Source organism: Carassius carassius, chromosome 7, assembly GCF_963082965.1.
Source record: "Carassius carassius chromosome 7, fCarCar2.1, whole genome shotgun sequence".
Classification (NCBI taxonomy): Eukaryota; Metazoa; Chordata; class Actinopteri; order Cypriniformes; family Cyprinidae; genus Carassius; species Carassius carassius.
In genome coordinates this window covers 39,016,523-39,026,114 of record NC_081761.1, presented here as the reverse complement: position 1 = coordinate 39,026,114, position 9,592 = coordinate 39,016,523, and the positions used below count along the sequence as shown (strand labels likewise).

The 9,592-nt window shown below is 40.6% G+C and overlaps 2 protein-coding genes across 2 annotated transcripts in view; one reads left to right on the top strand and one right to left on the bottom strand.

Annotated features, from left to right (window-relative positions):
- The window catches only part of LOC132144209 (basement membrane-specific heparan sulfate proteoglycan core protein-like), a 6,937-nt gene extending 2,127 nt beyond the window's left edge, over positions 1-4,810 (top strand). Inside the window, exons 4-9 of the mRNA XM_059554991.1 lie at positions 648-820; positions 905-1,100; positions 1,741-1,851; positions 1,932-2,000; positions 2,710-2,976; positions 4,488-4,810. Of these exons, the coding sequence (XP_059410974.1) occupies positions 648-820; positions 905-1,100; positions 1,741-1,851; positions 1,932-2,000; positions 2,710-2,976; positions 4,488-4,492 (821 nt within the window). The 3' untranslated portion in view covers positions 4,493-4,810. The remainder of the gene's footprint in view (positions 1-647; positions 821-904; positions 1,101-1,740; positions 1,852-1,931; positions 2,001-2,709; positions 2,977-4,487) is intronic.
- Positions 4,811-4,996: 186 nt separating this feature from the next.
- LOC132144207 (zinc finger protein 664-like) lies at positions 4,997-9,226 on the bottom strand. The gene is made up of 2 exons (XM_059554987.1): positions 8,853-9,226; positions 4,997-6,279 (listed from the first exon to the last, which is right to left on the bottom strand). The coding sequence occupies exons 1-2, from the start codon at positions 9,049-9,051 to the stop codon at positions 5,132-5,134; spliced, it is 1,347 nt and encodes a 448-aa protein (XP_059410970.1). The 5' UTR covers positions 9,052-9,226; the 3' UTR covers positions 4,997-5,131.
- Between the last annotated feature and the right edge of the window lie 366 nt (positions 9,227-9,592).

Genomic DNA, 9,592 nt, shown 5'->3' with positions numbered 1-9,592 from the left:
AAGAATATTATTTGTGATCTACACAACTGAATGGTTTGTCCTCTAAATGTATTTCTGAGCTTTTACGTGAAGTTGCTCTGTAGAACACGCAGTCTACCAGATTCAGTTCTGTAGCGTGAATGTGGAGACCCAAGAAAAGCATGTTGTGTTTTTTGTTGTTTTCTGTCAAAATAGCTATCCAATTAGAGGATGTAGGGGAGGAAATCAAGGTAATACTCAAATAAAATAAAGATTAAACTAAAAACTAACCTGAACAAAATCTAAACCACAAAACAACATAATTAAACTGTGGATTCTTCCAAGCTAAATGGATGTTGGTCAGGGTTGCCAAGTCCACAGTTCTCCCGCAGAGCTGGGCTACTCTAAACTGTGGCCGTGGGTTGATTTGACTGTTCTACCAATGATAAAACTGTGGTAGATGAAAAGTTTTGTGAAGGAGGCATACTGGTAAGGAGCCCTTGAGCTGCTGATATATTGGTTTTCAACAGTGACTGTACAATATAGGTATGGGGATTGCATATTTGGAGTTTGATTTCTGGGATGGTCAGTGGGCGACGCTTGGGCTATTTCTGAGTGGCCATTGTGCTAGTTTTGTTACGCAGACCTGGCAACGCTGATGTAGTGTCAGTGTGTGGTTGTTGATGCAGAGCCTCCGAAGGTGCGGGTGACGCCGTCCGGGCCGCTGTCGGTTCGCGCGGGTGACAGCGTGACTCTGGAGTGCAGTGTCACAGGGAAGCCCCGCCCCTCCATCAGCTGGACCAAACAGGGAAGCGACACCGAGCTTGTTTCCACAACAACAGACACTACAGCATCACTACAGGTGCTTCAGTATGCACCGATTCAGTGTTACGGGTTTCTGCCAGATCTGCACGCCTCAACTTTGTCTGTTTCTCGCCCGCCAAAGGTGACAGTGATGTCAGCAGAGGATGCTGGGTTATATGTGTGCCACGCTCAGAGCAGGGAGGGGCTTGCTGAGGGGCGGGTGGAGCTCAGGCTGGAGGGCGGAGCCACTGCTGGAGCGTTTCCCCAGGCCTCGGTTACAGAAACAGATCTAACAGCCGTGGAGGGTCAGAGCATCAGCATGCACTGCCACGCCACCGGTAAACACACACACACACACATACAGAGAGAGATCTAAAACAAAACAAGTTTACCAAATAAGCCAGGTTTACTTCAGTTAGTCTGACTTATTGTCCATTGATCTGGTTCAAAATAAGTCAGACTGAAATAAGCCTGGCCTTTTTGGTAAACTTGTTTTGTGAGACAGGCCATTAAAGTCTGTGAAATTAAAGAAAAAAAAGTTTTTCTGTATTGTGTAGGGCGGGAACTTGTTTCTATCCATCAGTTGATGTGGGTGTTACATTCAGAAATAGATGCCACATTTAAGGACGTGACGTAATAACGCAGCTGCAAAAGCTCAAATTTCCAGCAAAATCCTACCTGTACCACTCAAATTAGTGTACGTTATTAAAAGCCAACCATTGTGAATCAGGCTTAAGTTCACTGGCTGGTTATGTACTTGCTCGAATATTGATTTCGGATCATTTTTAACCAAAAAAAGTTACAGATTGCATCCTTAACTATAATAAACCGGGGTCAAAACATACAAACAGAATTGCATTAAAAATGTAATTTGGTTAAAAACATGATATATTTAGGAAAAAATGGCATTTGATGGTCAAAAAAATTAAATAATTAGGTATATTCATCATCTCATCATTATTTTCCTGTTCTTCTCAGGTTCACCTACTCCAGTCATCTCCTGGTCGAAGCTGCGGGCGCCGTTGCCGTGGCAACACAAGGTGACCGGCGGGAGTCTGACCCTCAGTAACGTGGGTCGACAGGACTCAGGTACAGCTGCTCTGCCAACATGAAGAACCATGTCTAATGTTACCTAACACTGGACTCAGCTGGGTCTCTTTGTGTGTCAGGCCAGTACATCTGTAACGCCACGAACGCCTTGGGCTTCAGCGAGGCCTACGTGCAGCTGGAGGTGGACTGTGAGTGACAGAAACACGCTCTTATCTCTGCTGACCTTGTCGTCGCAGACAGACGTTTACATTTGAGTCAGATGGTCACAGGTCAGTGCAAACGTAGACTTCGTCAGGCTCAGAGTCAGCCGCGGTCACTGGACTTCAGTCGTATTCTGAGAACTCTGAAAAGAGCAGCAGAAGTCATCAGGGGGAGTTCAGTTTCTGAGAATGACTGCGTTTGATAGCAGCGCCAGACTCTAATGCAATCACACACAGTCAGGGAGAGCATTAATCAATCAAAATGAATCATTAATCAAACCGTTTTCATGAGAATGCATGTTCACATTTCACAACACACACAAAAAAAAAAAAAAAAAAAAAAGTTTTTTTCTTTCTGCAAAAAGAAAATTAAGCAAGTTTTAAAACACTGGGATATTACTTTTTTATGACATTTAAAAATAATATAATACCCTTTTAAACTAATTACTAGATTTATAACTTAAATTCAAAATATTTTTTGTGAATGTATTTATAAATACAGGAAAGAACTACAATACAGTAAATAATACTGCACATAAAATGTTATAAAAATCCATATATTTTGTTACAGCAATGGAAATAAGAATTTTTTTTTTTTGGCCAAAATAACTCATATGATCGTAATTTCCCGTTTACTGGATTTTATTGTGAGATAGTAGCCATGCTCTGAACCCATCCCTCTGTGTCCGGTCCTCAGCGCCTCCGTACGCCACCACACTGACGGAGGAGACTGTGGCTCGTCCCGGTGACGCTCTGCGTCTGCAGTGTCTCGCTCACGGCTCTCATCCAATCCGCTTCCGCTGGACACGTGTGGGCGGAGCCTCCATGTCGCCGGGGGCGGAGACTACCAAAGACGGCATGCTGAAGATCGCGCAGCTGAAAGTAACGGACAGCGGCACGTATAAGTGTGTGGCGACCAATCATGTGGGCTCCAGTGAAGCGCTGGCAAAAGTCACTGTGAGAGGTGCGTCAAACTCAGGGAAAGCAGATATTTGCATTGTCCAAATACCCACAACTGTGGCCTCGGCCATTAATTGATCTGCTACTATCCGTCCTGTGCACTCAAATTGAGCAGCGCTCTCTCTATCATTACTAGACACGCCCCCTTACTGCTGATTGACTTACAAGTGTGTTTTGGGACTTGGTGTGTTTCAAAAGTCACTTGGTGCATCTTTAAAACAAACACAGTGTCCTTAAAGGGATAGTTCACCCTAAAATGAAGTTATTTTGAAGATTGCTGGTAATCAAACAATTGGTGGTTGCCATTGACTTCCATAGTATTTTTTTGCTACTATCGATGGCAACCACCAACTGTTTGATTACCAGCAATCAAAATATCTTCTTTTAGGTTCAACATAAGAAAGCAACTCTTACAGGTTTGGAACGACATGAGAGTGAGGAAATGATGATAGAATTTTCATTTTTGGGTGAACGATAATTTTAATGCACACTAAATCAACAATAACTTGAAAACCGCTCCGGAGCGCTATTCGAGGATTAGTGTATCCCATTATGCAACATGTTTGGGAATACATCAGAGGTCACGGAAATCTTTCAGTGTAAGTTAAATATTAATAAATTAATCAAATAGGGCCCGTTATTACATATAATCTGGTAGAAAAACAAAGTGTTGCATGCTTTATGGAGCAGGATGACTAGTGGTGATATCTATTCTTTACAACATTTGCAACTGCTTTTTATACTTAATTAGCACCACAAATTAAATTGTCATGCTATAAGGACTACTGAACAGAGGTCTAGAAGATGATTTTACAATGCAAAGTATTTCAAATAAAAATATAGCTATGTAAACACATGCATATTTACAAAACATCAGGTGATGAAACACTCTACTCACACTTGTGGTCTTCATCCTCACTTGAACACTTGGGCCAAATACAGGAAATACGTCATATTAGTAATCAAGTGGTCAAGTGCAAAGACTGCAAATGTGGGTATTTTACTGTCTTACTATAAGGAGATGAGAGTCTGTATTACTATTGGAGAAAGCGTAATGGCTAACTTAGATCACGTGTCTTAATAACCAATCGCATTACAGCCTTGACGCCATTATATTTCAGAGTTGTGTGCGACTCAATCACCGTTTACGAATCCCATAGGAATGAATGGGAAGAGTTGTAAACTGAATCCCAGCTGTCATACAGAGTCAGTGACTTCAGTTATAAAACAGAATTTTGTTGAATGGTAAACTCTGAAATAGTTCAGTTCATAAGTATTGTTTAGTGTTAAACATGTTGAAGATCATTCAGTGTAGTGAAGCCTATACTCCATTGACATCGACTCAAAAAAGTTTGCAGTCTTGTCTACTAGTGGCTTTGGGGAAGATTTAAAAAACTATATTCATTAAATGTAAAACACTTTGGAAATCACTAGCACTCCATTACTTGGTTTAAATAATAGTGTTTTTGTCATTAAATCCTCATTTCTTCCCTCTCTGCTTTTACCTCCCAACAGCTTAATCACAGACCTGCTGATTGTAAAAATCTACACATTAATTATGAGGACACTCGAGACTTCAGACCTACAAGACGATGGAGCTCAGAGACCAAACAAACGTGAAGTTTTGCAATGGTGTTCAGAACATCAGAAAACAGGTTTCCTCTGTTTATATTCTGCTATTTTAAATCTTTCTCAAATGGCACAATGGAAAGATGCTTTCACTTTGGCATTCAGGTCAAATAAACACATAATAAAAAGTTAATAATAAAAACTGTGATTATCTTCCATTGAATTTCCACAAGATTACAAAAAATAAAAAATAAAGAATCTAAAACTGACAGTGTATGAAATATTATTTAAAGAAAAAAATGCTTTTCTGTTGATGAAGACATTAAGTTATGACACTTGCAGGATGTTTTAAGCATACAAAGTCAGTTAAAGTCAGTTCATTGTTTATTCGGTGAAGTCATTTTCCAGCTAAATTCAAAAATCCAATATCAGACAATAATCTACACATTACAGTGAATTTTACATCAAAATTATTTATTTCTACCCAGTAAATAACATTCAAGAGACATTTTAGTTTAAGGGTTATTTTCTACAACCTGAAAGTAATGTTCCTGTGGCACTACATTTTTACACAACCTTAAATTATGAAGCTATGATGATTCTGGAGCAGTGTGCTTGTTCTTGTGGCTCTGTAAACCCCATTTATAAGCAAATCTCTCTCCGCAGATGGAGCAGCAGTAAGGTTTCTCTCCTGTATGTATTCGTTCATGGATCTTCAGGGAATGTGATATAGCAAAAGTCTTGTCACAGAGTGAGCATTTAAAAGGTTTTTCTCCTGTATGAGTCCTCCGGTGCACTTTTAAGTAACTTTGGCTATAAAAACTCTTTGAACAATCACTACAGGGATAAGGTCTTTCTCCTGTGTGAATTCTCTGATGAACTTTGAAAGCAAATGAACTTGTAAAGCTCTTCCCGCAGTCGGAGCACAGGTACGGTTTCTCTCCGGTATGAATCCTCTCATGGGTTTTCATGTGACTCAAATGATGGAAATGTTTCTCACAGTGTGAACACTGATACGGTTTGTCATCAGAGTGTATTTTTTTGTGAAAATTCAGAGAACCCGAGCTCACAAAATGTTTTCCACACTCACTGCACTGATACGGTCTCTCATTGGTGTGCAAACGCACATGTTTCTTCAGACTAGATGCCTCGCTGAAGCTCTTCTCGCAGTGAGGGCATTTGTACGGCTTTTCACCCGTGTGGATTCGCTTATGACGAGAAAGATTTTGCTTGGTGTTGAACAACTTGCCACATTCACTGCACGGAAACGGTCTCTCGTTGGTGTGTGTAAATAGATGGTCTTTCAGGTTAGATGCCTGTCTGAAGCGCTTCTCACATTGAGGGCACTTGTATGGCTTTTCACCAGTGTGGATCCTCTTATGAATAGTAAGATTACTATTGTTGTGGAAAAACTTGTTACATTCATTGCACTGGAAGGACCTTTCCTCATGTGTCTTCATATGAACTTTCATATTATAAGTAGTGGTGAAAAAATCCTTCTTGCACTGTTCGCAGTGAAAGTCCTTCACTTCGTGCTCTTTTGAATGAAGTGTTCTCTCTTTGCAGGTCGGAAAACTGATGTCACATCTCTTGCTAATGAAGTCTTTCTGTTCTGTGTCTTTTTTCTCATGTCTCACTGAATGACCGTGTTTGCTGAATGTCTTTCCACAGTCCGTCACTGTGCATTGCTCTTTGGATGTAGATGCAGTTTCTCCAGCAGATGACGAACCAGCATTGTCTGAATGGAACAAAATTGTCATAAATTTTTTTACATTTTCTTTAAATTCTAGAGCTGAACAATCCATCAAAATAAGTGTGATTTAAATGCAAAGTCTGATGTGTGGCAGTGTTGCCAGACTGGGTCAACCATTTCCAGCAAAAAAGCTAACCAAAATATGGGAAGCCATATTTACATTAGCCAAACTCTGTTTTATGTGTTATTTTTAACAAGCCATATTACAGATGTGTTGTCAGATTTAAAATGAACTGTGGTGCAAGTATGTGCCAAGCCGTGGGTGCACAACAGTACGGTTCGATTTTTTACCATGAACCGATACACTCCTAAAATAGGTGTCCAGACAAAAAAAAAAAAAAATAATTACTTAAGGAGCCATTGGCTCCTATAAGAAAGAAAACTAGGCGCAAAATTATTTATTTTAGGTTCCACAGAATAAACACCTTTTATTTTTTCAACACTAACATTTCAGTAATGTTTTGTGTGTTTATGTCTCATCTTTTAATGCCTTGATGAGCTCCTCTGTAATTATCCTGGGAACTAAGGTTCACTTAAAGTGGGAACTAAACACCTTTTCCAACTTGAGAACTGTATACAATCAAAGAATTGTTTATTACACAGAATCTGTGCCAATGTTGAGTGAGCTCTGTTCAACCAGCTCTCTGTGTACAGAACAACCTCCTGGACAGCAACCAATCTGGCTTCAAAAATGGCCACTCAACTGAGACTGCTCTGCTCTCAGTTACTGAAGCCCTGCGACTGGCAAGAGCAGCTTCAAAATCCTCAGTACTCATCTTACTGGACCTGTCTGCTGCTTTTGACACCATTAATCACCAGATTCTCCGGTCCACCCTCAGAAAGATGGGCATCTCTGGAACTGCACTCCTGTGGTTTAAGTTTTACCTCTCAGATAGATCCTTCAGGGTGTGTTGGAGGGGTGATGTTTCTAAATCACAACAACTTGCTACTGGGGTTCCTCAAGGCTTAGTACTTGGACCACTTCTCTTCTTCATCTACATCAGGGCTATTCAAATCTTGCACTGGAGGGCCAATGCGGTGCAGAGGTTGGCTCCAACCCTGATCAAAGTCACCTGCCTGTGATTTTCTAATGATCCCAAAAACATTGATTAGCATGCTCAGGTGTGTTTGACTTGGGTTGGAGCCCAACTCTGAACCGCATTGGCCCTCAAAGGCAAGATTTTAATAGCCCTGATCTAAATTATGCCATTAGGATCTGTCATTCATGGCTTTTCTTATCACTGCTATGCTGATGACACCCAACTCTACTTCTCATTTCCAACCAGATGGCCCGACGGTAGCTGCTCGCATTTCAGCCTGTCTGAGTGACATTTCTAGCAGGATGAATGCCCATGAATTTCAGCTCAATCTTACTAAGACAGAACTACTGATGGTTCCAGCTAACCCAACGTTTCATTACAACTTCTCTATAAAGTTTTGATTTGCCTTACAACATCAGGAAGATTAGACCGTTCCTGTCAGAGCAAGCCACCCAACTTTTTGTCCAAGCTCTTGTTCTCTACAGACTGGACTATCAAACCTCTGCAACTGATCCAGAATACAACAGCTCACGTTACTCCTCTCCTCATCAGGTTACACTGGCTACCAGTAGCCACTCGCATCAAATTCAAGGTACTGATGCTTGCCTACAAGACGACCACTGGCACCGCACCAACATACCTAAGCTCACTGGTTAAATCTTATGCAACCTCCAGAAGTTTGCGCTCTGCAATGACCAACGCCTTGTGGTGCCATCCCAAAGAGGCTCAAAATCACTCTCATGGACCTTTTCATTGACTTTTGGACTTTGCCCAGCTGGTGGAATGACCTCCCAATCTCAATCCCAACAGCTGAGTCTTTACTCATTTTCATTATCATGTAGACAACAGGTTAAGTAAAAATATAAATATGGAATATATCAGAAATTTAGCAACTTTTTAGTTATTTTTTTTTTCTAGCTGACTGATGATATGGATGCAGAATGTTTATTCTGAGGTAAATGATTGTTACGTGGCATTGTTTCACAAGATTTATATGTTTTCCGCAGTTTGATCCACTGAATAAGCACTTACCTGAGACCTTTCATTAAGTTGTACTGTAGGCTCTCATAAAATAAAATACTTTTTGATGTTCATTCATGTTATAGAAGTGAAGTGAAAGATAAATTAGGATGATCATACCATACATTAACAGAAAACAGCATATAAATTAAAGATCTTAATAAACAAATTTTGCACATTAGTTTTGCACGAAATAGACACTTTTTCTCTGCACTTGTACTTGCACGTCTCTGTCATTTTCGATCTCTCTCATGCTGCATAACTGGAGCAGCGTTTAGCAGGTGTGCCACCAGAGATGAGGACTGACTGAAAGCCTTTTTTCCACTAAAAAAGGAACATTTTAAAGTCAATTTAAGTACATTTATACAGTTACCAGTGGTGCCATCAGCAAAAAGTTAATTTGCAAATTAATATTTTTGGTATTTTTGCCTGGAGCCCTGTAGTACGTACACAATATGTAACTCTGTATATCATGGCCATAAAAATAAAAAAACATACCTAAAGGAACAAAGACACCATCATCATCATCACCACCTTCATCTTCCTCCCCATTATTCTCCTCCTCCTCCTCCTCCTCCTCTTCCTCATCAGTGTGTTGTTGTTGTTTCTCTGCGGTGGTTTCTTCTCCTCTGCTCTCGATCAGGTTCCTGCAGTCCACCAGTTTGACGGAGCACATCTTCAGCGGCGTCTGCAGCATCTGCTGTTCTCCAGCGTTACAGTCAGAGGTTTGATCAGTGGATTCATGATCCTGAGCGTCAGTATAACAGAGTAAAGTGAGGCTGAGCTCTGAGTCCTGTGTGTCTCTGGATCTCTGATCTCTGACGCTCCAGACTGAATCCTGAGCTTCTGTCCCATCAGTCTCACGCACCCAAACCTGCTCCACATCCTGACAAACACAATCAGTAATATATCTAGTGAGAGTATGATTAACAATAAGACATTGATTCACACAACAATCAGTCCATATTAGCAGCTAAAGATGAAATGAAGATCTGTTCAAACCTCTCTGTTCAGTTTGTCTCCTCTTTCTCTCAGCTTTGCCTCCAGTGAAGCCACCTCTTTCTTCAGCTGACAGATTTCTGTGATGAAATCCTCAATATCCAGCATGGACAGATCAGTTCCTACTGATTTACAGCAGACCACATCCACCTGCGCTTTCATGCTCAACATCTGAACACAAACACAACATTATTACAAGATGCATTCATATGAACTGACACTGATTTAGCCTCAAAATG